At 39.2% G+C, this 27,313-nt stretch overlaps 4 protein-coding genes and 1 long non-coding RNA gene across 7 annotated transcripts; 1 reads left to right on the top strand and 4 right to left on the bottom strand.

The window, feature by feature from the left end:
- The first annotated feature begins 998 nt into the window (after positions 1-998).
- Positions 999-3,702, top strand: LOC120291551. The gene is made up of 2 exons (XR_005549669.1): positions 999-1,441; positions 3,255-3,702. It is a non-coding gene; the product is annotated as an uncharacterized LOC120291551 (long non-coding RNA).
- A 1,290-nt stretch (positions 3,703-4,992) lies between these two features.
- LOC120291546 (disease resistance protein RPV1-like) lies at positions 4,993-15,328 on the bottom strand. Of its 3 annotated transcripts, none has more exons than XM_039309157.1 (8): positions 15,189-15,307; positions 13,162-13,446; positions 11,468-13,076; positions 11,231-11,278; positions 8,039-9,730; positions 6,432-6,552; positions 6,011-6,247; positions 4,993-5,473 (listed from the first exon to the last, which is right to left on the bottom strand). In XM_039309157.1, the coding sequence occupies exons 3-7, from the start codon at positions 11,780-11,782 to the stop codon at positions 6,174-6,176; spliced, it is 2,250 nt and encodes a 749-aa protein (XP_039165091.1). In that variant the 5' UTR covers positions 11,783-13,076; positions 13,162-13,446; positions 15,189-15,307; the 3' UTR covers positions 4,993-5,473; positions 6,011-6,173. The 3 variants fall into 3 exon arrangements, with proteins under 3 accessions (XP_039165091.1, XP_039165092.1, XP_039165093.1); XM_039309158.1 differs by lacking the exon at positions 15,189-15,307 and adding an exon at positions 13,585-14,000; XM_039309159.1 differs by lacking the exon at positions 13,162-13,446 and having other exon boundaries at positions 15,189-15,328.
- Positions 11,893-12,567, bottom strand: LOC120291728 (leucine-rich repeat-containing protein 40-like). The gene has a single exon (XM_039309432.1). It carries the CDS (start codon positions 12,565-12,567, stop codon positions 11,893-11,895), a length of 675 nt encoding a protein of 224 aa, XP_039165366.1.
- On the bottom strand, positions 14,184-15,667 carry LOC120291729 (toll/interleukin-1 receptor-like protein). The gene is made up of 2 exons (XM_039309433.1): positions 15,189-15,667; positions 14,184-14,670 (listed from the first exon to the last, which is right to left on the bottom strand). Exons 1-2 carry the CDS (start codon positions 15,665-15,667, stop codon positions 14,184-14,186), a joined length of 966 nt encoding a protein of 321 aa, XP_039165367.1.
- A 4,826-nt stretch (positions 15,668-20,493) lies between these two features.
- Positions 20,494-23,403, bottom strand: LOC120291468 (mitogen-activated protein kinase kinase kinase 1-like). The gene is made up of 5 exons (XM_039308866.1): positions 23,254-23,403; positions 22,956-23,015; positions 22,747-22,857; positions 21,240-21,487; positions 20,494-20,685 (listed from the first exon to the last, which is right to left on the bottom strand). The coding sequence occupies exons 1-4, from the start codon at positions 23,362-23,364 to the stop codon at positions 21,278-21,280; spliced, it is 492 nt and encodes a 163-aa protein (XP_039164800.1). The 5' UTR covers positions 23,365-23,403; the 3' UTR covers positions 20,494-20,685; positions 21,240-21,277.
- Positions 23,404-27,313: the final 3,910 nt, after the last annotated feature.

The following is a 27,313-nucleotide window of genomic DNA, read 5'->3' on the forward strand; positions in this document are numbered from 1 at the left end:
CGAAACAGAACTCAAGGATTGCCCAGCATTGTCAATCCTAAAATCGACCAGGGGTTGAACTCAATTACTGTCGGTATGGCTTCATCATCTTGCCATCTTAGCCCATCAATTTCTGAAGGGCTGAAGCCGAGTGGGAAGAATTATATCAACTCCTTTCGCGTGGATATTCCCACAGTGCCTCTGACCCAGAGCTCGAAATAAAAGAATATGAAGTTTCTGCTGGTCTAACTGATCCAGGATGAAGACAGCCTTAATCTTTCTGAATATCGGCACAAGTGCGAAGAATTTCATACTCTTTTTGAGGATGGTATTGAAGCTTTTAGGTACAACTGCAAGCAAAAGCAAATAAAAGCGTCAAAAGCCATCGAAGAAAGCTGTGGAGGGCTACAAGTTCAACTTTGTTATGAGGGAGAGATCTTTAAAAGAACGGCGCACTTCTCATATAAGTGCCATCGATAAGAAGGCTTAGCTTGCGAACGTAAAAGAGAGGCTTGAAACATTTCTTGCTGACATTCAGCATCAAATTGAAGCAAATGAGGCCGTCATTCATCGCGAAGGGAAGCTTATGAAGGAAAAGCAGAGGAAAGTCGACGTGCTTATGCAGGATTGTGATGAGCGACATCCAGAGATCAAGAACCATTCATCCATCAGGCACCGATAAAATATAATTTATTAAGAACCCGCGCTCCATAGCAACCGAGAATGTAGATCCTTGCTCTGAGATAGAGAACTCTCAAATCCTTCGTCGGGGCTCTTGCCGGAGCTCCATTTTCCTTCGATTCGAGGTTCGCCGGAGGGGAATCGCCGCCGCCGATTCAAGTGTCCTGACGTCTCCGTGCACCAGTTTCTCCGGCGGTTTGATGTTGGCTCGCGGTTCCATGGTCGCTACGCACCTTCCATCGTTGTCGTCGTCGCTGCTCTTCTTAATCGCCCTTGACTCTATTCGCTCCTTCGATTGCCATTCCACTGGGAGTAACGATGACTCCGGCGGCTTTATCTCCGATCCTCGGCTGCGTCGTCTTAATCGCCCTTGACTCTATTCGCTCCTTCGATTGCCATTCCACTGGGAGTAACGATGACTCCGGCGGCTTTATCTCCGATCCTCCGCTGCGTCTTCATCTCCGCTGCCGTATATCCTGCTCCACGACGCTCCGGCGATGACGAAATCCATCAACTGAGAGCCACACCTGCCAGGTCGCTTCGTCTCCGATTAATTTTAGAATTGATTTCGATTGCTTTCGGATTTGTCTTTTGATTTCTGTTCTGTTTTGTGTCAATTCTGATGTTGTTCATAAGAAAACAGAGGGACCAATGAGCTTGAGGGCGTTCCGTGGAGATGAAGCCGGGGCGTTGGAACGTGAACCATAGCAACGGCCGCCTCATGATTGCCGTGCGTGTCATCACCTTATCACCGCCAGGTTGTTTCTTTTCCAATTAAGTGGTGAGAATTGCTTGTACGCATGGATTTTCTACTCTGATGTCTCTGTTCTGTATTACTCTATGCCATTCTGGTGTTAATACTTAATAGTACTTCACACCACATGCTTACAACCTTTTCGACAAAAAGCCTGACTCCATCGCAGATAGTTCCTATTGCATTCTGTTTACCAACGTCTCGATGTTCAATTGAAGTTGCGTTGGTTGTCTTTGCTGGATTTCCTGTATATAGTTAATTGAAATGTGGACTAATTAGATATATAGGTGATGTATATCGAATGCTGTCCATAAGTGTGTGTGGATCGAATCCTGATCATATGTGATTGTGTACATCAAATGGTGCTCCTGCATGTTACTTTGAGATGGTGAGGTGCTGAAGGAAAGAGGAGAATGCTGGGAGTACTATTTTCTATTTGGACATGAGTAGTCCATGCTTGTTGCAATATCAAAAGAGCTCGTGTCTGGAGCATGTGAGCTGCAAGTATGCATGATTTGAGAAGAAACAAGAGCTGTAAATGAGTTGAAAATAAACAATGAAATGAAAGCCAAATGAGATTTGAAGATTTGATTGGATGAGAACCGAACAAAAGGAAATTAGAATTGTTGTTGCATAAACTCAAGTGAATGCTCGACGTCATACTCTTGAGAATTGAGAAGACGTAGTCAGTAGTGTCTGCCCTTGCTTCTGCCACCACAACCTCATCCTAGAAGAAATTCGAATGGCTTGCAGAGATAATCCTCTAATTAGTCTCTTCTACCATCTGTTTTGCCCACTTCACAGACATTGGCACAGTAAAGACTAATATTTTCTCCTATTAGATCTAGTCATCCGTGACGGCATAATGCTAGGGCCAAGGATTGCACGTGTTAGTAATCTTGACAAATTTTTTGGAGGCGATCAGGCAATATTGATCTAATGATCACCGTTTGGGACATCCCAAAGTTGCCTACTTCAGCTTGTTTTCTCTTCATTTCTCCTCTTGGTTTTTTGCACTCGTAAGTTATTTGAGAAATTTTGGTAGAATCATTCATTTACCCAGATAAAATATCATATGCATTGCAAACTATTGCCTAAGATGTCCAAAATCTTGATGATGCTTCCATGTGGCAAACAATCTGATATTCACAAAGGGAATGACTTACCTCTCAACGAATGGACAGTGAGCAAATCCTCAAAGCAGAGTAGATTCCATATGCAAATTGCATTCCCATTTCCAGGAAACTTGTCCCTTGACCACAATGCACATGAGTTTATCAAGAAGAGTGCAAGTATTCCCTTGGAGCCATGATTTAGCTTTATTCCCTTAACCATAATGCATAGAGATCCATTCAGTTTTTCCTGAGACCACGTCTGCATTGTCCTGCAAGACGTATACTTTTCCTGTCTGCCTGCGAAGACTTCTCACTTGGAAAAACCCCAAAGGCTTGCAGATACATGGTAATATGCCTGCGGAACAATCGATGCTGTCTTTTTCAATTTTTTATTTTCTAGATTTTTCTCCATCTCATCATTCTAGAACAGGAAAAGATGAGTTATTCTAACGGGCAAGTTAAATTCATTTCTTCATCAAACTAAGCTAGGGATCAACTTTTTGCTGCAGCAACTTGGACCCTTCGATGCTAGACCTTTACTAGTACCTTAGCGACCTGCTTTGTTATTAAGTTATGTCTCGAGTTTTGAGATGTGCATGAACCTTGAAGGATTTTGATTTGTTCAAATTCGGTATTCACTTTAATCCAAGTGAAATTTGGAGATTTTGGGCTTTGGAAAATTTGATTTTGTTTTCTGTTCGATGAAGAGTATTTATGTTTGACAGATTCGACTTCTTGGGCTCTTTGTCTATATCACATATGGTGGAGGGACTTAATTTGGCCGTACAAAAGAAGAAGGGGCTCTCATATTCAATATATACTTGTGGGGTCAGTAGATTTGTCAGAGGAAGAAAAATGAAAAGGCGTGAGTTCTAATTTTCTCATCCCCTTCAGCCGCGCAAAAAGAACAGTAAAAAGGTGGAGTTGGCCTTCTAGCCACGCGGAGAGGAAGAGGAACACATGGTGATCCTTTTTTGCGCGAAGAGTTTACATCCTCGGTCTCTTTCTGGAGATGCGGGTAACCGAAATTCTCCATAAGGCTTAAACACTGCTTTTGGTGGAATCCAAGGTTGAGAAGCGCTTGAATATGTGAGCTATTGTACTTTATAATCCTTCAATTAGTTGCAAGTGATCTCCCTATAAAGTAGATAGCCACATCATGCGTTTCTTATTGTTCGTTGTTGATTTATCTGGTTAATTCATGCTCACGCGTTGATTTAATAACAGGATCCCATTAGCTTCTGCATTAATTTTACAACAATTGATATTAGAGCTAAGTTTAGGATCTTTCTAGATTTGATTTGGGGTTTTTGTTTGTATAATCGTTGTTCGGAAATTTTGTTGTTGCAACTATGTCTAGAGCAAAAATAGAAATTCAGAAGCTTAATGGAAAACACAAATCGAGCAGCGAAGCAAGATGAAACATTGGATGGCAAGGCTAAGTTGCCAAAAATGATAAAAGGTGCCAATAAAGATGAGTTAATGGAGAGGGCAGATAGTATAATCATGTTGATATCATTGGATGAGGTTTCAATAGAAGCGGTTGAGAAGAGACATGCTGCAGTATTATGAGGAAAATTTCAGGCTCTTTACATGAGAAAGGGTTTAAATAATTATCATATATGTTGAAGATGATATTTCAGTTTCAACATGCTGAACTTACTTCCATCATAGACCACTTAGATGAATTTAACAAGCTCGTGATAGATTTGAAGAACGCAGATGAGATCCTAGTTGGTAAGAATTAGGGCATGATATTGTTGGCTTTTCTATCAAAGTTCTGAGATCACTATAACGATTCATTGTTTCAAGGATGTTTTTCTAATAAATGACAGAGGAAGTTGTGAGATAACCATCTAATGCGAGATGATGATCTGACGCGAGATGTAGCATGGAGTCAATCACTTGCCTCCTCTAATCTCAAGCGTCATCAATAATGATCTGGATGGTCTGAAAGGTAACTAAACTTTTGGAAATGCGTCGATCACATTCTCAGCATCCAAAACTTGCCTAGGAAGTTAAGCCCATCATTGTTCCCCACCGTTGGATCAAACTGTTTCAATCTGGGACCGTTTGATCATGACACTAATCAACGTTCACGATGTCTCCCTTCCTGCTGCCCATCCTACCTAGTCCGTTTCGGTAGAATTCAACAAATTGACCTACCCTTGCTTTTCTCAAATGGTCCGATCTCCACCATTCAAGAGGAAGTTCACCGTGTAGCTCTCTACAATCATCAACATAACTCTTCCAAACCACTTGAATTAATGTTTAGTTCATCAAGATATTTCATTTTTGTGGTGATAATTAACAGGTGACCAGAATCATTTTTGTGGTGATAATCATTGTTTAGTGAATCAATGAAACCTAAATACATCAAATTCCAGCTTTTCAAACTCAAGACCTACCCAAAAAAGATAAAAAAATAAAATAAAGAACCCTTGAGACCTACTATCCTCAAAGTTGATTCATCAAAGATCTCCATCAAATTGTCCACTCAATATAATTTATCCAAACCTAACAATATCGTTAGCACACTATTCAAGTAACAATCTTAGCTCCAACTAGAACATGAACACTAACTGCCCAAATATCCAAAACAGTTACAAGACTAGTTATTAAAGGCCAAACATACCAATACACTTCAGGTTGATGCCAAATAAGAATAACTTTTGTCTGCAGCAGCTTATGCACCCTTCGATACACTATATCTTACTGCAAACACGAGGGGATTCATCCCAACATCAACAGGAGGAGCAACTTGATTATGCAGCAAGTCATTCCTAGCTCTCCATATATTGCATAAGGAAACCATTCCACAGTAGCTTCAGCGTAATCAACCCAAAACTAGTCCCTCAGCGGCCTGCTTTATCCAGTGAAGTACAAAAATCCAATTCCCGGGAACTCGATCAGTGGTACATAGCAATAGAGCTCTCCTCCACATCTGGGAAGAGAGGAGTTTTGTCAAGAGGCATGTTGTCTCCACTTTCCTTATTCCAGTTTCCTTTTTATTTTCAAGTTCATGTGTGCTGCGAGCTAGTTTAGATTAAAGATCAACAGCCCTGGATACCGTCTATTTCCAGCTTGATTTTTTCTTTCATTTTTTTTTTTTTTTTTGGTATTTTGGCATTCTTTAGTTATTTGAGCAACTTTGGTAGAACCATCAATCTACCAAAATGGAAAAAGAAACAGAGCCTTGCTTTATATGACCCAAAAATTGGATAACAATTACCGCAACTGACTCTCAAATACTGGATTAGCTGGAGAATTAGATCGTCTTCTTCTTTAACTGCTTAAAAATGACTTCTTACGCCACAGAAAAAAAGAGTGACCTATTAGTAGAACATACTGATACCTAGACTGATACCTAGAGTTTGCCCTGGGCCGTGTATTTTCATATTGTTCACATTTGAGAAAAGTATCACATGCATCAAAAATCAATGAGGCAAACAAATGGGTTTTCACAAAACAGAATAATTACCTTGGACAAATCGACAATAAGTTTCTCTTGTGATGGACCTGGAAGAGGGCGGACATGTCCTTAGAGCAAACTCCATTACTTCTCGCAATTTCCTAAGATTCCCAAACTCAATCACATTGTGAATTCATTCATCTGTCCGTTGCCTGAATCAGTCACATTTTGTTCATAGAATTGAGCACGAACACTTGGAAACATTTGCAGATGATGTTCGTGGAGGAGACTGAAAGTCATTCAAACCTGCGAGAATAGTTCGTACTATCAAGGTAAGCTAATAAATGACATTATATCCAAACTAATAGCAGCAAAACATCCAAAGATTAGTTCGATTCCTGTCAGCTCTTGTATGTTGGTAGCGTAAGCTAACAGATGTTACTTTGTGTGACAGGATAATAGTATATTCATTCTAACAGCAGCAACTTACTTCTAGAGTCGAGCTCAGTGCCAGGTTTTGGAGGCCCTACAGTCAATGGCGAGTTGTTCTGAGGATAGTAGATTTTGGTCTCCATCATTGATCCTTCTGCATCTGTTTCCCTCGCATCTTCCTAGTACAAGAAAAAATGAATCAGTCTTCTCTTCTCCTGGTATTGTAGCATGAGAAAATTTAAATATCATCCAATCCATCTGCTTTGAAGTCCGAACATTCCAATGATTTTTTATCATAGCTAAGGTACACTGCATATTTTATTTTACTTATGGATTATGTAGGAAATTCAATGAATTGCTCATAATTAACTGGTTGATGTATAGTAGAAATGGGGGCACTAAGTACTAGAATATGATTTTGTGATAATTTATTAGTCAAATGGCCATTCGTTTCATTATCATAGACTAATAGGACACTTGTCAATATGGGTTTAAAATATACATGTTTTTTTACTCTGGATTCCCTTTATCTGAACAATTGCTAAATATTTTTAATCTAACTTAACCTTCTTGATACAAAGATTTTTATAATGTAACTTGTATCATTTTCCACATATATAAGCACATTGTACAGCACGTTGGAAACTAACTATGCAAACGAGTGCTAGCAGATCTATCATAATCCATAGCTTTATTAATCTCCGGCAAATATCCATATGAAAGGACTTGATGAACTCAACAAAACTATTTAGCAGTATAATGATTATATATTTATTAACTATGTACATATTCCACCAACAATTTATTGTCTACTTCATAGTTCACTCTGATTAGATTTAGCTACTAGGAAAAAAAAAAACACATACGTTCTGCCATTTGAGTAATAAAGATGTACGTGATATCATAAACTATATGTTTTGTACAGGCATCTCCCTTATTTTCACGAATTTTTCCGTTTAACTTAGACAGGAAAAAATATGAATATGAAGCAATATTTAAAATTTAGACAAATGATGGAGTTGTACCATTTCGCATGCTTGCCTTTCTAAGGTGAATGCCGAACCACACAGTTACAGTTTGCTATGCATAGCTTGATAAGTAGAACATTGTTGACCAGTGGGTATTGCATATAAGCTCTGTTTCTGGTATATCTTTTTCTACTATTTTTCCTTTTCTCATGACTCACCCAATGAGTACCACTTCAAATCTTTCATAATACATAAATCGTACATTTGTTTCTATATATTCATTTGTTCATTCTAAATTCTAAAGGAAAAGTGTAAAGAAGTGTGATTTTTATCTTTGCTTGGCGAAATACTAATATGATCATTGTTCAGTTATGTAAAGGATCTTTGTTAAGCACACTGCTTGTGTAAGAAACAATTGACACACTCACCATTGGATGGTTGACACATGGAAAAATTCAATTACAAAACTAACTTCAGACAGTAAAATAATGAATGTTTCTTTCACACTAATAGTGGACCTAACAATAATCATAGATTTATTTAAAGAAGTATGAATTAATACATGCAAGAGAGAGATAGACAGAGAGACAAGGAAGCAAACGGAACAAGCGAAAATGAGGAAATGTGATGCCTACTTCATGCGTTTCTGGAAAAATGAAAATTTGAAAAATAAGCGAAAGGTATGAGGAAGGCGCACCTCGTTGAATGTCATTATCATCATGATAAGAATCATCTCTTTGTAACCTCGGTAAGTACCCTCATAACTACTTAGTTTCATGCAACCCCATACTTCTATCCTGCATTCATTTGGTATCTTTGAGTTGGATCCATTAGTCAACCTTTCCAAAGATCCACACCTGGAAAGATACAAAAATCCCAAAAGCTCCAATTCCTCAAGGCCCTCAACAACCCGTAGCCCATTGCATTGGTAGATCCGCAAACCCTTCAGCTTCTTTGAGTTTGATAAACCGCGCAATCCTTCCAGGGACTCGCAGTAGCCAACTCTAAGTTCCTCTAATGAATCTATTGTACTATGAAATTGAATTTCAAGTAGCTTTGGGCAATCTAAAACTTCCATTTTATAGAGCTTCCTCAGGCTTGATGAAATTACTGACAACCGCTCGAGAAACCCACATTCTCGCACACCTAAATTTCTCAATAGTTCAAGCCCATTCAATTGAATTTCCCTCAGTGGAGAGCTATGAAGACACAATATGGACAGATTTTTCAAGTTGGAAAATTGTGGTCCAACAACTATCGAGTTGAAATTGTCCATACTAGATAAAGTGAGTTCTCTAAGTCGAGGTAGGCAACCCAACTCTGTTGACGAAATGGGAACATTGGAAAGGCCCCAGCTCAACTTCTCCAGCTTAGATAACTTTCCAACCCATTGCAATTGGAAAGTTTGCATTGGGTTTGATGATTGGGCAAGTGCTTGTCCAAAGCCATTAGACAGAAGCATTTCCACTAGATTCGTGAGGTTACAGAGATCCGGAACTAACCGCAACAATGTCGAGTGAACACGTAGACAATGCAAACTTGAGGGAAGCTTTGGCAACTTTTGAAGCTCATTACAATGTGTTAAATCCAGCTTTTGGAGTCGCATGAGGTAATTGATTGCCATCGGCACTGCACTAATACGGGTATATGAAATGTCGAGGATGCGTAGAGACAATAGTTTGCCAATTTCAGTTGGAAGTTCACCTGCAAGTTGTTCACAATGTTCGGCATAAAGCTCCTCCAACTTCTCTAGCATCTCAATACTAGCAGGTAACCTCCTTATTGGACAAAATCCAATCCTCATCACCTTCAATTGCTTGAGATTTATTATCGAATCAGGTAACTCAACAATGTTTGTCCCTGAGAGATTCAACTTCTGTAACGATGTCAAGTTGCCTATTGATTCTGGAAGTTCCCCCAAATTTCGACAGTATTTGAGTGAAAGAAACTCGAGTTGCGTAAGCTCTCCAATAGAAATTGGAAGTTCCACAATTGGCGTGCCTGATAGATTCAAGAATGACAGATGTTTTGCATTGCCAATTGAATCGGGTAAACTTGTAATTCTTGAGGATGATATATCCAACTTAGACAATGATCCTAATTTCCCTATAGAGTATGGAAGTTTCTCCATTTGGGAGCACTTTTTGATAGAGAAGTGCTTCAGATTCACTAGTCCTCCAATCTCTTCGGGCAAAGTTCGAAGATTCGTACACCAAATTATGTCCAAGTGAGTAAGAACTTTCATCTTCCCAATTGAGGAGTCAAAGTTTCGCAAGTTTAGACAATAGTGAAAATACAATGTCTCTAAACTTGGGCATCCAAAAGAGTCCGGAGTCCATTTCAATTCACCATATCTTGTGTGATAAGGAACTTTCAGTTTTTCTAACATCTGTAAAAGTAGCTAAAACATTCTCAGTGAGGGGTCAAAGAAACAAAAATATACTATGTTGAGAGGACAAAAGTACGAATTCAGACTTTCAAAACTTTTCATCCACCACAGTTTTTGGTGTTTCTATCGTGTGAAAGTTCGAAAATTACTAGATTTTTGAGGTGCAAATTGGCCATTCTACAATCTAGAGGTGGAAAACCCCAAGAAAGCCATCTTAGCTTCAGGCGATGATTGTTGACATCTCCAACAAAACTCCCTGGTTTTATTAGCTTTTGACATGTATTCATAAAAAAGAACTTGATGAACTCAACATAATTATCCAAAGATTTAGCAGTATATTGATTCAATATCCATGAAGTATTTAGATATTTCACCCAAATTTTATTGGCTACTTTGTATATCACTCTAATCAGATTCAGCTATTAGGAAAAGAAAACAATATGTTTTTCTAGATAAACAGATATCATGAATTATATGTTCTGTACGGGCACCTCTATTTTTTACAGAATTCTTTCTATTTAATAGAAAACTTGAATAAATCCTTTGACAAGAAAAATTTGTAATATCAAGCAATATGTAAAATTAGGGCAAATGATAAAGTTGTAGTATTTCATGTGCTTGGCTTCTAATGGACAATACCAAACCATACGTTAGTCGAGAGGGGTAGCAGGATAAGTAGAACATTTTTGACAAGTGGGTATTGCATATAAGCTACCTCTGCTTTTGGTATATCTTTTTTTCACTATTACTCCTTTTCTCGTGGCTCAACCAATTGTAACACCTCAAATCTTTCAAAATACATTAATTATATATTCGTCTCTATATATTTATCTTTTTCATTTTAAAATATGAAGGGAAAGTGTAGTTGTTTAAAAGAAATCTATTCAAACAGTTAACTACAATTAAGCTTCTACTTTTGTGCCCATGCGCGAGATTTTTATCTTTGGTTGGAGAAATATTGACACAATCACTTTCTTGTTTAGATGAAGGATCTTTATTACGTCAATTGCCAGTGTAAGAAATAATTATACTCATAATTGTATGGTTGACATGTGAAAGAGTTAATAATCATCTCAAGTGTCTACCTTCTAGACTATTCACTAAGTGCATCTATGTGTCTAGATTAACGAGGCAACCCCCTATAGGCAAAAATTCTGTAATTGAAATTTACTTTTACTAAAGTGATATTTTAGGATCTCTATCTCCTACCTTAAACTCATCTCTCTGCTTACGGATTCCCCCATATTTGAAAGAAAATTTCGTATTAATTTAGTTTTAGGGAATGTTTATTATTTTCGTTTTATCACAAAGATCTCTAGAGACTGCAACTTATTTTCTGAAAACGACCTTAATTTCATTTTGCTATACTTAAGCTCTTCGATATTTGAGACTATATTGAGTTCACGGAAGATAAAATTTTCATCCAACACATTCGAGAAAAAGAAATTTTCTCATTTCACCAACGCGAGAAGAATTTTGGGTCCGTAGAAGAGACCATACCTGTACGATGAGCGGTTGGCCACGTTCGAAGAACCACGCCGCACCCTCCTGAAAGGAAATAAGCCGAGTATTGAGAAATGTTAACAGAGAAAGAACCACACGACGCGGCTGTCTGCGTAACTTAGAGAGAGAGAGATGAAAGTAAACGGACCAAGGGAAAGGAAAGTCATGCCTAGCGTCTGCGTTTCCTTAAAATTTAAATTTGAAAAATAAGTGAAGGGTGGAAGGAAGGCACACCTGGTTTAATCCCCTCCTCGTCCAGTCAAGAATCTCGTCTCTATAATCCCCGTAACGGCCATAACCGAAACCTGGTAACTTCTTGCAGTCATATACATGTATCAAGCATTTATTTGGTATCTTTGAGTTGGATGGATTAGTCAACACTTTCAACGATGGACACGTGTAGAAGGATAAAGTCTTCAGCTTCTTCGAGTTTGATAAACCATACAACCCTCCTAGGGATTTGCAGCGATATACATTGAGATGCTCCAATGATTCCATCGTACCGAGAAATCGAATTTGAAGTAGCTTTGGGCAATTTTTAACTTCCATTCTGCAAAGCTTCCTCAAGCTCAATGAAATAACTGACAATCCCTCGAGAAATTCGCAATATGTTACAATCAAATCTCCCAATAGTTCAAGCCCATCAAGTTGAATCTCCTTTAGTGGACAGCGAAAAGATGCAATGTTGACAAATTTTTCAAGTGCGAAAATTGTGGTCCAACGACTACCGAGTCGAAACTATCCATGTGAGGTAAGGTGAGTTTTTTAAGTCGAGGTAAGCAACCCAACTCTGATGACGGCACGGAATGATCTGAAAGGCACAACTCCAACCGCTCCAGCTTAGATAACTTCCCAACCCATTGCAATTGAAGAGTTGATGCTTGCGCAAGTGCTTGTCCAGAGTTGTTGGACAGCTCCAAAGTCACTAGATTTGTGAGGTAACTAAGATCCGGAACTAACCGCAATGATGTTGATTTAACACGTAGGCAATTCAAACTTGAGGGAAGTTTTGGCAGCTCTTGAAGCTCATTACAAAATGATAGATCCAGCTCTTGGAGTTGCGTGAGGGAATCAATTGTCGTCGGGACTGCACCAACACTAGTTTGCGATATGTCTAGGATACTTGGAGGCAATAGTTTGCCAGTTGTAGTTGGGAGTTCGCCCGCAAGTTGTTGACAATTTCGGACATTGAGCTCCTTCATGCCCTCTAGCATTCCAATACCAGCTGGCAACCTCTGTATTGGACAGGATGACATCCTCAGCACCTTCAACTGGTTGAGATTCTTTATCGAATTAGGTAACTCAACAATTTTTGTCCCTGAGAGATACAACATCTCGTAATTTTGTCAAATAACCTAATGATTCTGGAAGCTCCACAAAATTATGACAACCAGAGAGTGAAAGGAATTCGAGTTGCATAAGCTCTAAAATAGAAATTGGAAGTTCCGCGATTGACGTGCATGATAGATCAAGGAATGATAGGTTCTTTGCATTGCCAATAGAATCGGGTAAAATTGTAATTTTTGTTTGTGCTATATTCAACTTAGACAATGATGCTAATTTCCTGATGTCCGGAAGCTTGTTGATTTTGGAGCACCCGTAGAGAGAAAAGTGCTTGATTCACTAGTCCTCCAATCTCTTTCGGCAAATTTCGAAGACTTCCGCACCAATTAATTTTCAAGTGAGTAAGATCTTTTAGTTTCCCAATAGAGGAGTCAACTTCTTGCAAGGATTGACAGTGAGCAAGAGAGAGTATCTCCAAACTCACGCATCCGAAAAAGTCCAAAGTTTGTTTCAATCCACCACAACTGATGAGAGAAAGAACTTTCAATTTGTTTTCCATCTGCAAAGGTCACTAAAATTTTATCGAGAGGATCAAACAGAGAATACTATGTCTATGTTAAGAGAAAAAAAGTACGAATTCATACCTTCAAAATGTTCCATCCACCCCAATTTTCGGTGTTTTTATTGTTTGAAAGTTTGAAAAGTACTAGATTTTTCAAGTGCAAATTGGCCATTCTACGATCTAAAGGAGGAAAATGCCAAGAAAGCCATCTTATCTCTTGGAGATAATTGTTGATGTCTCCAACAAAAGTCCCTCTATATAACTTGAGAAATTTTAGATTTGGCATCCTCTCAAGTTCTTCATCCACAATGTTGATGGGATCCGAATTATATTGACCTAAATTGAGTGCTTTAACTTTGTCATTTCTCTGCCAATAGAAACCATCAATGAGTATGAGCTTGCAAACATTAAGTTTGTCCTTTAGAATGCCTAAAAGGAATATCTTAAATGGGAAGTGGAAAATAATTTCATGGTGGATAATGTATGGATCCTACTTTTACCTTACCTCTTTCGATCTCATTACTTCTAGAGCTTCTTTGTCATTCCACAACCTACTAAGAGTACATTCCTTTTTAACAATGTCTCTTCCAAGATCTCTCAATTGATCATGCATCCATATAGTATCACCATCAACAATTTTAATTAGACACAAATCGGTAAGTTTTTTCAATGACTTATGGGGGTAAAGATGGCAAGCATCCCAGAAATAGGCTACCCATAATTTATTTTCAGATATGAAGAAGCATGCGATATCAAGAAAAACTTCTTTTTCCACATCTCCTAATGCATTATAACTTATCTTCAACTTATCCCGGACTTCATCATGCGGTACATTCTTCAACATTTCCAGCATTTCTTTCCATATTTCCTCTTTTTGGTCATGAAGATAGGAACCTATGACTTCAAGAGCCAATGGGAGTCCCCCTTGTCATAAATACAACTTCTTGAGAGAGACTTCGATAAGCATTGGGAGGAGAGACCCCGTTAAATGCATGCAAACTGAAAAGTTCTAGTGCTTTATCACAATCCATTTCCTTCACTTCATAAGCTAATATTTCCTTCTCTTCATCCAAAATTCGTTTGTCTCTTGTTGTAATGATAATCCTACTCCCGTAACAAAAGTGTCGGGTGCCCAGCTAGTTTCTTAAGTTGTTCTTTCTTGTCTAGATCGTCTAGAACAATGAGAACTTTCTTAGAACTAGCTCTCCTTCTTATGCTGTCTATCCCTTCATCAGCGTTACTAAAATTTTCTACAAATCTAGAATCAGAGATGTCGGATGCCAACTGTTTTTGCAGATTTACTAGGCCATTTCCTTTTGATGATTCTCGAATGTTCCCAATGAAGCTGCATTGGCCATCAAACTGAAGGCATAATTCATTGAAAATAATCTTAGCAAGAGTAGTTTTACCGATCCCGCCCATTCCACAAATTCCAACAAAACGCACACCCGTGCCAGAGTCCACATCTAACAACTTCATTATGGCTTCTACTTGTTTATCTACCCCAACCAATTTGCTGTCCAAAGGTCTTTGTTTTAATTTCAACCTAAGAAGAACCTCTTTGACAACGAGTTCAATAACTTCACCATATCTGCCACAAACACCACACTTTTAGTAAAAGAAAACAAATAAAAATCTCACTAGTACTTCCTAGGAGATAGAATTTGAGTTTGGATCACTATTTTTAAGTCCTGGGTAAATTTTATAAGGCCAAAAGAATTTTGGTTAAATAGACTCCGCTGGATATGATTGGTGTTATGCCAATAAATTTACAATTGCCCTCTACTTTTGAGAAAGAAGATGTTCCTTTGGGGTCCAAGTTATAGACATCATTCTAAAATTAGATCAAATTCACTCGTATAACTGTCACTAGCCAAAACGGCCCTGCATATATATGAGAATTAGTGAATTGCCTCTGTTTTTTTCTTCCCGGTGAGAAATGAAATCGTTGCTCATATACCCAAAACCGGTTCGTTTACGCCACGTCACCAATATATTTAAACAATATACACCCCTCCAGCTAGTTTTCACTGCCATTTACAAGAACAATAAGAGAATAGCATTTGGACTGAAGCTTGAAAACAGTTCCATTAATAAGCATTTACTTACGCTTTCCCTTGGACTTCCCATCCCTTGATCTCAGCCACTTTTCCCAGAGCCGCCTCCCACCGTTGCCTCATCTCAGCACCATGCCTCTGCTCATGCTTCTCCAAGTCCTTCAGGTACAGTTCCGTCCTGAGCTTGACGTCCAAGGGCGTGACATCAAAGAAGATGGGTAGAATCTCCGGCTTCCCGGTCGATTCGTTGAGCTCCGTCACTCGAGCGAGCTCGCGAAGGCACCAAGCGCTTGAAGCATAGCCTTGGGAGAGGACCGGTATGCAGATCTTGGATTCGCCGACCGCTCTCAGGAGATCGTCGATCCGATCACCAGCATGAAGCTCCTCGCTGTCTCTGTAAGAGGCGATCCCCTGGCCGAGCATGGTCCGATAGAGGCAGTCGGTGAAGGTGTCGCGAGTGTCGGGGCCTCTGAAACTCAAGAACACGTCGTACTGGGTCGCCGACGCGCCGGAACCACCGGTTGCTGCCATGTTTTTGGGGGGCTTCCCTCGCAAAAGGTCTCTCTGTCTCGCTCTGGTTTTTGCCTGATCAGAGTTTGGAGCCGCTTCGTCGTTAGGGTTAGAAAGTAGAAATCATGTGTGAAGGCACAAACCGATCTCAAGGAATCCCTCAAAAGCCCTCTTCCTCGAAACGGACCCGCGCCCACGCGCAAGATCTGGATATGCGAGCTTTCGGCCTGGATCGGCATCCGATGCTTAAAGTTAAAGTAAACAAAGAAGGACGTTTGACCCGGTCAAGCTCCAAAAATATTCCCAAATTCCTTTTTTTTTTTTCTTGTTTTCTTGACGGGCAGGTTAAATCAATTCATCATCAAACCAGGGTGGGTAGCAAGCCATTACTGGCAGCTGAGTAACCGAACATTAAACTGCTCAAGCAACGACATTAGCTCCATTTTTTTATTTTTATTTTTTGGTCTTTCTGTTAGTTACTTGGTGCGCACTTCACTTGGACGTGTCTTTGCAATTTTAATCATGAGTAAACCCACGGTAAAGAAAATGTGATGCAAGGGAGGAGTAGAAGGTCATTCAAATAATAATGTTTTATATCTTCTTAGATGAATATAATAATTTAAGAGTCAAAATATTGATAAGAGAAAGAAAATGGGTCGTAATACTATGCTCGTGATATGGGGAAATATGGCAAAAGTAAACTCGTAACTATGTTTTTGTCTTGGATTATATTATCCTAAAGATATGTTATGAGGAAATTAGCAGTATAATAAATGCAGAAAATTGAATTCTAGAGCAATTTCCTTTTGTTTCACGTGTAAATTAAGTAAAATTGAAAAAAAAAAAAATTGTATAAGTAATAGAAAATATAAATAAGTAATAATAGGGTAGATGTCAATTATTTGTGGATTTTACTTTGAATCGTTGCGTAAACATTTCTTTACGAAGACCACGAGATAGAGGGGCCGAGATTGATAGATGTGAAAGAGAGAAAATATGGTGATGGACGAAAATTCAGATGGAGATAAGGATGGGTGACGGCAGGGACGTGCTGATGGTGGTGTCGATCTGGAGCAGTGGCTACGGCTTCGTGGGGGCGATGAGGAGACGGTGGAGGGTTACGATAATAGTGGGGGAGAGAAACGTTAACAGCGAGAGAGCGTAGCATTTTTCTTCAAATTGCTGTAGCAAAACCTCTCTTATGAACATGGCACAAAAAGAAAATCTTAAATTAAACAAGACTGAAAAAGGGGAAAAATAGGAGTGGAAGCGACTATTGGGGAACGCTACTATTGTTCCCAAGAGCCGTCCCTCCTAGATGTTGAGGGAATAACCAAATTGTAAAATTAGAATCTGCTGCTGCATCACCGAACCTGATTATTGTCGGTACAATATCTTCATAATACCATACAAGCACTCATCGACAAGTAATAAAAAGAAAACACTTGGATTTACCTTACATGGCCCCATATAAATCAAACAAAATGGAAGCAAAATGCGCGTTCCATCGCGAATCTCTTGATTGATTGCATATCCTACAGAAGTTCTGTACAGCTATCTACGCTTCGTAAAAGCAGAAAACTTGTCATCAGAGATGCCTTGACGTCGTCAGCATCTTTGTTTCCTCCCTTCCTTTCGAACAAGAAATATACAACAACATGACATAATACATACAATTCCTAGATAAACAAGACGTGGTTAACGCAAGCAGAATAAAGACACCATAAAATCAGTTGCAGCCCGAGACCATTCGCCAGGACTCACATTCTTCTCCAATTTAACAGATGGCCTTCACTGCCAAAGGCATGCCCACCTGGCCAAAAAAGCATCACATCGTAAGCTTGGCGCTGCCATGGGAGTGTTTGCTGGTCATCAATATGCCGCTTACAACGGAGGCCCTGCATGGTAAAATATGTTTATGTTTCCAGGAACACAAATTTTTGTTTTTTTGTTCACATTTTTGTTCCAAAATTATTTTTTTTGTTCTTAGAAACACATCTAGAACGGAAACAAAAAAACAAAAAAAGTTGTTTCTTGTTTACGGAACAAAATTTAGCAACACTTTTCTCTCTCTTCCATTTTCTTCTCTCTTTATTCTTCTTCTTTTCTTCTTCTTTTTCTTTGGCCGGTCGTCGGCCTTAGCCATGGCCGGCGACCGCCGTCAAGGGCCGTGACCTCGCCGGAGCGTCGGCCGCCCCGGAGAGGTCGGCGTCGCCGGCCCCGGGCAAGGCCGAGCTCGCGCTAGGGCCGGGCAAGCTCGATCTCGCCCGGATCCGGCAAGGCCGAGCTCGCCCGGCGGGCGAGGCTCGGCCTCGCCGGGCCACCGCCAAGTCGACGTCGCTGCGGTGGCCCGACGAGCGAGCCTCACCGACCGTTGGGCGAGCTCGGCCTCGCCGGATCTGGGCGAGGCCGCCGCCCTCGTCGGTGGTCGCCGGCCATGGCCAAGGCGCGCGGCCGAGCCAAAAGAAAAAAAAAGAAAAAAAGAAAAAAGAAAAAAAAAAAAAAGAAAAAGAAAAAGAAAAATAAGAAAGAAAATAGAAAAATTAAAATTAAAAATTAAAAGAAATAAAAAATTATACAAATTTACCAAACGTGTTTATATTCTTTTTATATTTCTAGAAACATTTACCAAACGCATTTTTTGTTCAAAATTGTTTCTGAAACATAAATACTTTTTTTTTTTTTTTTTGAAAAATAATTTTTAAACGAAAATGTTCTGCACAAACGCACTCGAGCGGTCCAAGAGTTGCAGCAGCATTGCGAGTGCACTAGCAACAACTTAAGTAGAGGAAAACCTATGATAACATCAACACCAGAGGAACCTGAATATCATTCTATTTCTCCTAGCGGAATGTCTAGCATAATGATTATACTTGCGGTTGGCCGGAAGGACGCGCTTTGCAATCAAAACACAAAAGGAGGAATCCATAAATTAAGAATTTTGACACTATCAAGGTGGCTAAGAAAAGTCCAACGCAACATGAAATATATCTATCCGCCATCGTGCCCGTCCCGATGCCTTTCAACATGAGACCAATTAATTTAGGGAGACAACGCTCTTCCAAAAGATATGAACCCACAAAAGAAGGCAAGGCCATTCAATTAAGTTGGTCCCTAAATTGTCTCGGCTTCCATCCCGTGTACTATAAAAGCTCTTAGAATAAAAGCATATTTTATCCACTCTCGTTTCGCAAATTGTCACTGTCACGGTCCTACCGTCCAAACTTTCATTTTGATTTTCCTAAACACTAAAGCTCCATTCATTTCACCAAAAATAACTTCTAGGAAAATGTTTTCGGATTTTCCGACGTTCATTCCACATAAAATGAACTGGTAAAAAAAAAACCGTTTTCAATTATTGAAAAAAACAACTTTAAAAGTGAGGAAAATGTTTTCCACTTTTTTCACTTTTCAAAAGTGGAAAACATTTTCCATAATTTCTTCCACCTTACTTTTCTTCACCAATTTATGCTCTTTTTTTCTATTTTAAAAAAATCCAGTTTTTAATTGTTTCCCCTTTTTTTTTTGTTTTCTTTCTTTCCTTTTCATCTTCTTCCTTGGCCAACTTGCTAGGAGCCGCTTGAGCCTCACCCCAACCTAGTAAGGCTCGAGCTCGTCAGATTCCGATGAGGTCAAGCCTCACTTTATCTGGTGAATCCGAGCTCGACGAGCTCAGGCGTCATCGAAGCTCGCCAGAGGTTTGTCAGGCTTTAAGCTTCCCGAATCTGGTAGCAAAGCACGGGCTTGCTTGGATTGGTGAGCCTCAAGCTCGCCAAATTTGGCGATCTGTGTCTTAGTTGATCGTCGAGCACCCACCCATCATCAAGCATAGCGGCGGAGGAAGGAGGCGGAAGAAAAGAATATAACAATAAAAATTCAATTAAAAATCATAATAAAAATCATTTCAAAAATATATATAAATAATAAAAATATTTTTTTGGTCAATAAAAATACTAAATTCAATTTTTTGGTAATTTTTCCTAAAAATCAAATAAGATAACAAATAACGGAAAATATTTTCTACTCAAGTTTCAAAGTTTAGTCAAATACCGAAAAAATATGATTTTTTTTACTTCGAAAATGAGTTTCCAAAAATATTTTTCGAAAATGTGATATTTTCTATGAAATGAACGGACCTAATATGATTATTTTCATGGCATGATTATCAATTGCACTTCTCCCTTAGGGAAAGATAAATTAATCCATGGAGCACCAATTAACCATTATGGCTTGCTCAAAAAAAAAAAAATTAACCATTATGGATTGTCAATGGTTGGTGTCGGTTCGGTTCGATTCTCCGGACCAATCCGTACACAAATGAAATATACATTTTATGACCCGAACCGAAAGTTGGTTGGGTTCGGTTTTGGGTTTTCCTCTTTCGTTCTTTTTTGGCTTCTTCTTCCTCCCTTGGCATCGGTTGCAGCAAAACTCACAGAAACAAAACTCCATGGACAGATCTTAAGATTGCCTGCAACAAGACCCTAATCTTGAGAACGCCATGATTGCGCGGGCTCCGAACGTCGTTAACGTTCATTGACGACGACAGCGCGCTTCTAGATATGGCAATGATGAGACTCCATGACGCCGATCTTGTCAAGAACTGGACGGTCACAAAGGAGAGGCGCAGTATCACCTCGTGGGCCAGCCAAAAGAGTGGCTCTTCGGCAAACTCGTACGTCCTCGGTAGAGTGGCAGCAAATGAGAAAGTAGAGCTCGACTGTGAACGAGATCTTCGTCTGGAGGTTGAAATGGTACGCCTATGGAGGACTGAGGACTTGGCATCTCTACTTTTGGGATCCGCCATTTTCATTGTGAGAATCGAACATTCTTTGCTTTTTTTTTTTAATATTACACCAAGACTTAAAATTGAGAAAATTTGGAGGAAATTAGGAAGAAACTAGAATCGGTGGGATCATAACCTCTATGAGAATCGGGCAGGTTCACCGGTTGTCGACATGTTTCCAGTGACAATTCCAGCCGCCGATGGTGCTGGAGAGGGCGAGGGAGGAGGCTGAGGTGCTGGGATCGTAATCTCTCTGAAATGGAAAAGATGAGAGACGTGTCTTCAAGCACCGAGTTAGGAGAGAGACTAGAAGTTCTTTTGGTTTGGTTTGGCGATATGACCTGAATATACCCGAGCCGAGGTAAATCATCAAAATACACAAGTTTCTTTACTCATTACTTGAATCAAATGAGACCTGACCCAACAAGATCCGAAATTTTCGATATGGGTCAGTCTGATACGGGTATTTTTGACACCTGATGCACTATCTCACTGAAAGAATTTCAGGACAATCTGGTGGAAATATTAGAACTTCCGGAGAAACTGTAAAATGTGAAGTTTGCAAGTGAATAGGGAAACTGACCATAGACCCTATGAACACGTGGACTGTTTGCTCCAATTTAAAAGTTTAATGCAGACAGTTAAATTTATAAATTTATTGAGTAAACAGCAAAAAGGTAGTAAGTTAATGAAGCTATTTTGCTTGGACCCAAAAAAGATAAAAACGAAGCTATCTTGCCATTAGCCCAAAAGAAGAACACTCCCACTAGCAAAGCAACGGCAAAATAACAAAGAGCGTAAAATTACCTTCAGCAATGGACCAAAAGGGATGGCCTAGCAAAACCTTATGACCGTGTGTTGTTGAGACGAGGTGAGGCAAAACCAGAAGAAGTAGGTGGCTTCGTTACAGAGGGATGGTCTAGCAACTGTGCTCCGGAAGGCCGATTATTCGGGTTTACTTGGAAGCATCTGAGGATGAAGTCTCGAGCATTTCTTGATAAAGAATCTGGAACTGGAGGAGGTTCACCCTTGCCAATTCTGAACAAAGCTTGCATCTGCCACAACAAGAAAAAAAATGTAGCTGAGGCTGGTATTAACCATAAATCCAGGGGAGGACTAACGGTGGATAGCTGCATAAATTAATAAGATCCGGAGACAGATCTAAGTGCACCATGCCTCAGGCAGTCATCTTCCACAATCATTTTAGAATCACAGTTATTGCTGAAGTGGGAGACCATCGATGACATGTAACAGTTCGAAGGGACCAACGACTCCTGATAAAGCATAAGTATCTATTGCTTTTTGCTCAAAGTTATGAAGTGTCCTAAATTAACAGAACAGTAAAAAGAAAGAGGGCGTTTTTTGCATGTTTTACGATGGCTTTGAGTAGGATGGTACTATTTTTTTCTCCATTCTATCAACAAAAGGGATAACATCATAAGGTGATTTACTGGCTAGAGCCAGTAACTACCAACCCAGATGGAAAACTGACTACTCGTATGGAGAAATTATCATTAATATTGAAAGTAACTAACTCTAACAGAGGAGATAACAATGTAGGTCAATGATTGATTCAGAGAAGAGCAGCGAAGGATCAACACTCGATGGCAATGAGGGAAACGCCAAGGTTGATAATCGTGTGACAGATTAGTGGACAACCACACGACTAAAGGATGCACCCAGTAACACAAAGCAATCGATGTCAGTACTGCTCTCTGGACTGGAGCAGAGATGGCATTGCCAATATTAGGATTTCAATCTCTTTTGGTTGCTCAAGTAGCATGTGACAGTGAAGGAGAAGATAGAGAGATTCTACTGAATGTTAAAGAGCAATATGGGTACCCCATGTCTACTGGTGTGATACTATATACATATGTCCAGTATGCGATTATCTAAATTTACGCCACTGTACACTTATACTAGTAATTAAAAGTATCAGACAACAATGCCATATTACTTAAATGAGAAAGTCAAGATTCCAATATTCTACCGAGTTTTTGTACCATGTTACATAACCATCTACTTCAGAATTTCCAGCAACTGTTGGCCATAAATACTATGCATATCCTTTAACATAACCATACTTTTGATAAATATAATTGAATTCTCTGTCCTCTCTCTTTTCTGCGTAGTGCTCCTATTTGTTATTTTTTTCTCAGAATGCCAGCCTAATTGACTCATCACGACAAGCGCTTAACTTAGCTAGCTCAGACAAAAAGTAGCAATAACAAAAAAGTTGCGACTAGTTAGTAATTCTGGCAAAACATGGATCTCAAGGATATAAAACATAAAAGGAAGGTTCTTAATTACATACTCCTTCTAAGTGGGAATATGGAGGCTGGCGGGTTAACATCTCTAAAACAGTGCACCCTAGGCTCCAGATATCAGCTGCCAACCCATAGCCTCTGTTCTTTAGGTTGACGACCTGCATTTACAACCAACAAGGATGAAAAAAACGAAAAGATATGCGCCTACTATAGCTAATGATAGTATGATAAAAAAATGGCAGCACAGGGTATAAACCTCAGGTGCCATCCATAAAGCAGATTCTTTGCAGGATTTAGCATCATTCATTTTGATTGCCTTATGAATAAACACAGAAAGTTGATTTATCATTTGGGAAAAGTAAATGACAATACATCTGTCACTTTTGTGCATGTCTATACGTGTGGTTGTCGTGTGCTCATCCAATTGTATGTGTCTTGCACAACTTCAATGCCTGTGCATATTCCTGCACGCATGTGGAGTTGTATGTGCATCGTTGTTGACCGAGAGAGAGAGAGAGAGAGAGAGAGAGATCACTTTTGCTGATGAGACACACCTTTGCCAATCCAAAATCTGCAAGTTTCACAGATCCCCACACATCAACCAGTATGTTAACACATCTAATATCCCTACAGAAGAAGAAACTGGAAGCATGAGAAACCAGCATAGCTGTCAGTAGAATATATAAAATGTTATAATCACCCTCACAGTCACCAATATTGGAAATTAACATTTCCACCTTCAAGCATTCACGTAGTAAAATAATCTTGTCTTAGATAGTACAAGCTCATACTGTTACTTCTTAGTTTTGTTGTGATCTCTTTCCTCAACAAAATCAACCTTTTATCAGAATGCTAAGTGTGAATCACTATTTCAATTAGTATAAACTACTAATGCAAAGTCAAGCATCTTTCCTATACCTATGGACCACATTTTGGTCATGAAGATACTTTAAACCATTTAGAATTTGCCTAGTGTATGCTGAGACATGGGAATCACGCAATTTGTCATAATGCTTTGCAAGTGAACCTTTGGTCATGAGCTCAAGAAATATGTAAATCTTTTCATCATCCTGCGAGAGATTGAAGAAAATTAGATTTAACATATATCCAACCCAGTGGTGGAAGACGAAATGTTTACAAGGCACATTGAAAACACATAAATAAGCACTGTTGAATACTTTAAGACCTCCTCTCAAGTGAAAACTGGTCTGAGAAGTGGAATTGATGAAAAAGAGCCATGCATGGAAATAAATTAAGGCAGCACATAGCTCTGAAACCATGTCCGAATGCAAAAGATTATGGCAGAACAAAGCTTTGAAACCATGCCTGAACACAAAAACTTAAGCTATTAGGTGGAAGGAGTCTACATAGATATAAGATCCATTGAGTACCTTCTCAATGACCGATCAGTGTTTAGTGAGAATCTGTTTGATTGGGATTAATCTAGTAAAAGTTTACATCATATCACAATTTAAAAGCAACTTTGCGAACTTAAAAGGAACAACAAGGCAAGAACATAGGACTGAGCTTCTTTTTTTTTTTTTAAGTTTCCTCATACAACACAAATATCCATGTTATCAGTGTTCACCACGGTTTTAAATTGCAGCGGTGCCAACAAAAACAGTTGCATAGTGCACCTGGCGGAAGAAGTCATATTGCATTAATCCCTCATTCCCACAAAACAATGTGGTGCATTATAGGTGCAGCAAACCAAAACTTGTTTAAAAGCAACAATCTCCGCATGTTTTGTCTCCAACAACAAGTTACGTCATGGCACTTTCTTAGAATCTGATGCTTCCTGCGAAACTGTGTTTAGAAAAAAATAACTGGAAGGTAAAGAACGAGGATAGGATAGGATATACTTTCCCTCACTTGAACAATGATCATTTTCATTTTCATTTTTCTCTACTTACAGAGGTAAACTATATGATGTCGCCTAAAAATGGGTGTAATTGAATGACGCTGGACTAGAATCGATGGAAAAATTGAGCTTGTGGAGGAACTCCATTGTTGCTGCTACAGCCACAACCAGTTACAGACGAGGGAGGAAAGCTTGGCGCCTTAGTCATGTGGACTATCAGATGGTCAATTAAAGAATATCTAATGAACTAAATGACTTCACTTTCTTATCCTTGTCCCCCCTTTATGTTTTGTTAGTTGAGGCTGCCGTTTCTATAAGCCTGAGCTTCCTGTTTATTAGTCCTGAGAGTTTGACCTGAATCTTCAGTTTGCAAGATAAATATTTTGTAAATCATCCACCACTATACAACGAGTTGATTACATGACAGGCTCTCTTAAATGGGAGCAAAAGAATTGCTTTCATACAGAGAGTGAGAGAGACTCCATAAACTGACGTCCACTCTGCATTATATTTTTCTCATATAGTTACTATATCGGGTGATACTCAATTCATCACGAACCTTTCTTGTGGTGGGAGAGGGATCTAAAATATCTATCTCTGTCATGAAAGGATATTACAGCTAAAAAGCCGCAAATGCTGTGATCTTATTCATGCAGTGATGATGACGCTACCACTATCCAGTGAAGTCCAAAAATCCAATTCCCAGGAACTCCAAACAATAGCACATAGCAATGCAGCTCTCCTCTGTATCTGCAAAGATAGAAGAATTTTGTCAAGAGGCACGTTGTTTCCACTTTTGTCATTCCGCTTTCTTTTTCTTTCAAGCTCATGTGTACCATGAGCTTCGACAAATCAAGCAGGATTCTTTTATTACACCCTCATCAACCTATGGCCAAAGCTTAAGGTCTAATAGGTAATCAGATGATATCACTCAGTCAATATCGTGCCCTGAGATCAAGGTCAAGGGACCACAAACATTGCATTCAATACAATTGAACTCCAAATATCTTGCTTCACGCCTTAGGGAGGGGATATCTTGCTACATTTCTCATTGTAATGCCGTGATTTACTTGCCTTTGGCATTTCTCTATTAACTCTCTGCCAGCCTTCTTCATAATTGAGGTAATGACATTACATTTACTTGTCGAAGGATCTGATTCATATACCAAATCATGCAGTGGCCAAGGGAGGCGGCATCTCATGAAGAACTTGAAATGAAGTATTAGGCCAGAGAGAAGCAAAAGAAGATATTTCAAAGCATGATATTTTGGTGTTCAGAGCCATCAATGCTTGAAAATACACCGGCCTACAGATTATCTCAGCACTCGACAAAAAAGTTGTAGTACCATTTATCAAACATCCAAAGATACGCCAGGCAGGTGCACCTGCAAAATGATAGCAGTAAATAGAAAACGTGCTGTTGTACATTGCATCATTATAGCAGAACAAAAAGTAATAACAGTGAATTGCTTGAACATCTGCCATCGAAGACTGTCAATCGTTTGATGGCCTCTTCCACAGCAACATCCTAGAAGAAAATTCGAATGGCTCTTTAACTAGCATTGTAGGATGCAAAAATGCAGACACCAGAATCATTTTCTTCGACCTTTACTTTTGTCAAATTCGCAAACATTGGCACAGGAAGGACGAAGATTATCTTCTCTTAGGTCAAGTCATCTATCACAGCCTATTGCAGGGCAACTGATAGTGCGTGTTAGTAAATCTTGACAGATTTTCAGGGAGCTTTTGCTAAGTTGATTTTGATGATCAACAGTCCCGAATACCGTCTATTTCCAGCTCAATAGTTTCATCACTTTTCCTTTTTATTTTTATTTTTTTTGCATTCCTCGGTTATTAGAGCAACTTTGGCACAACCATTAATCTTCCAAAAAAGGAAAAGGAAACAGTGTATGTGACCAAAAAACTGATGACAATTAGAGCAACTGACTATGAAGTACTGGATTATCTGGAGAATTAGGTCATCTTCTTCTTAAACTGTTTAAAAATGACTTCTTAGGGCTCAAAAAAGAAAAAAAAAGAAAAAGAGAGAGAGCACCTGTGGCATAAAAATTATTAGTTGAACATACTGATACCCAAAGCTTGCCTCGGTCCGAGAATTTTCATGTTGCGCACTATCGAGAAAAGTGTCATATGTATCCGAAATCTGTGTGGCACACAATTGGGTTTTCACTGAATAGAATGAATTACCTCGGACAAAGCAAAAACAAATTTCCCCTGCGATGGACCTGGGAGAGGGGGGACATGTCTGCAAAGCAGAGCAAACTTCATTATTTCTCGCAGTTCCACAAGATTCCCAAACTTGATCATATTGTGAATTCATTCGTCTGTCCATCGCTTGAATCAGTCACCTTTTGATTATAGAATTGAGCAAGAACACTTGGAAACATCTGAAGATGTGGTTTGTGCAGGAGACTGCAAGGGAAAGTTTGTACTATCAAGGTAAGCTACTGATGCAATTATATCCAAACTTATAACAGTAAACCATCTGAAGATCAAAGATGTATTTCAATTCCCGTGAGTTTTTGTATTTTAGTAGGCTAACAGATGTTTATTTGTGTGACAAGATGACATAATATTTCTTGACTTACTTCAGGAGTTAAGCTCAGAGCTCAGTGCCAGGTTCTGGAGACCCTATAATCGATGGCAAGTTCCAAGAATAATCGAACGTCAAGATCACTATTTTTTCTCCATTATCCTAGTATTGTAGCATAAGAAGATTTAAATATCATCCA

The sequence above is a fragment of the Eucalyptus grandis genome, chromosome 3, assembly GCF_016545825.1.
Source record: "Eucalyptus grandis isolate ANBG69807.140 chromosome 3, ASM1654582v1, whole genome shotgun sequence".
NCBI classification, from domain to species: Eukaryota; Viridiplantae; Streptophyta; class Magnoliopsida; order Myrtales; family Myrtaceae; genus Eucalyptus; species Eucalyptus grandis.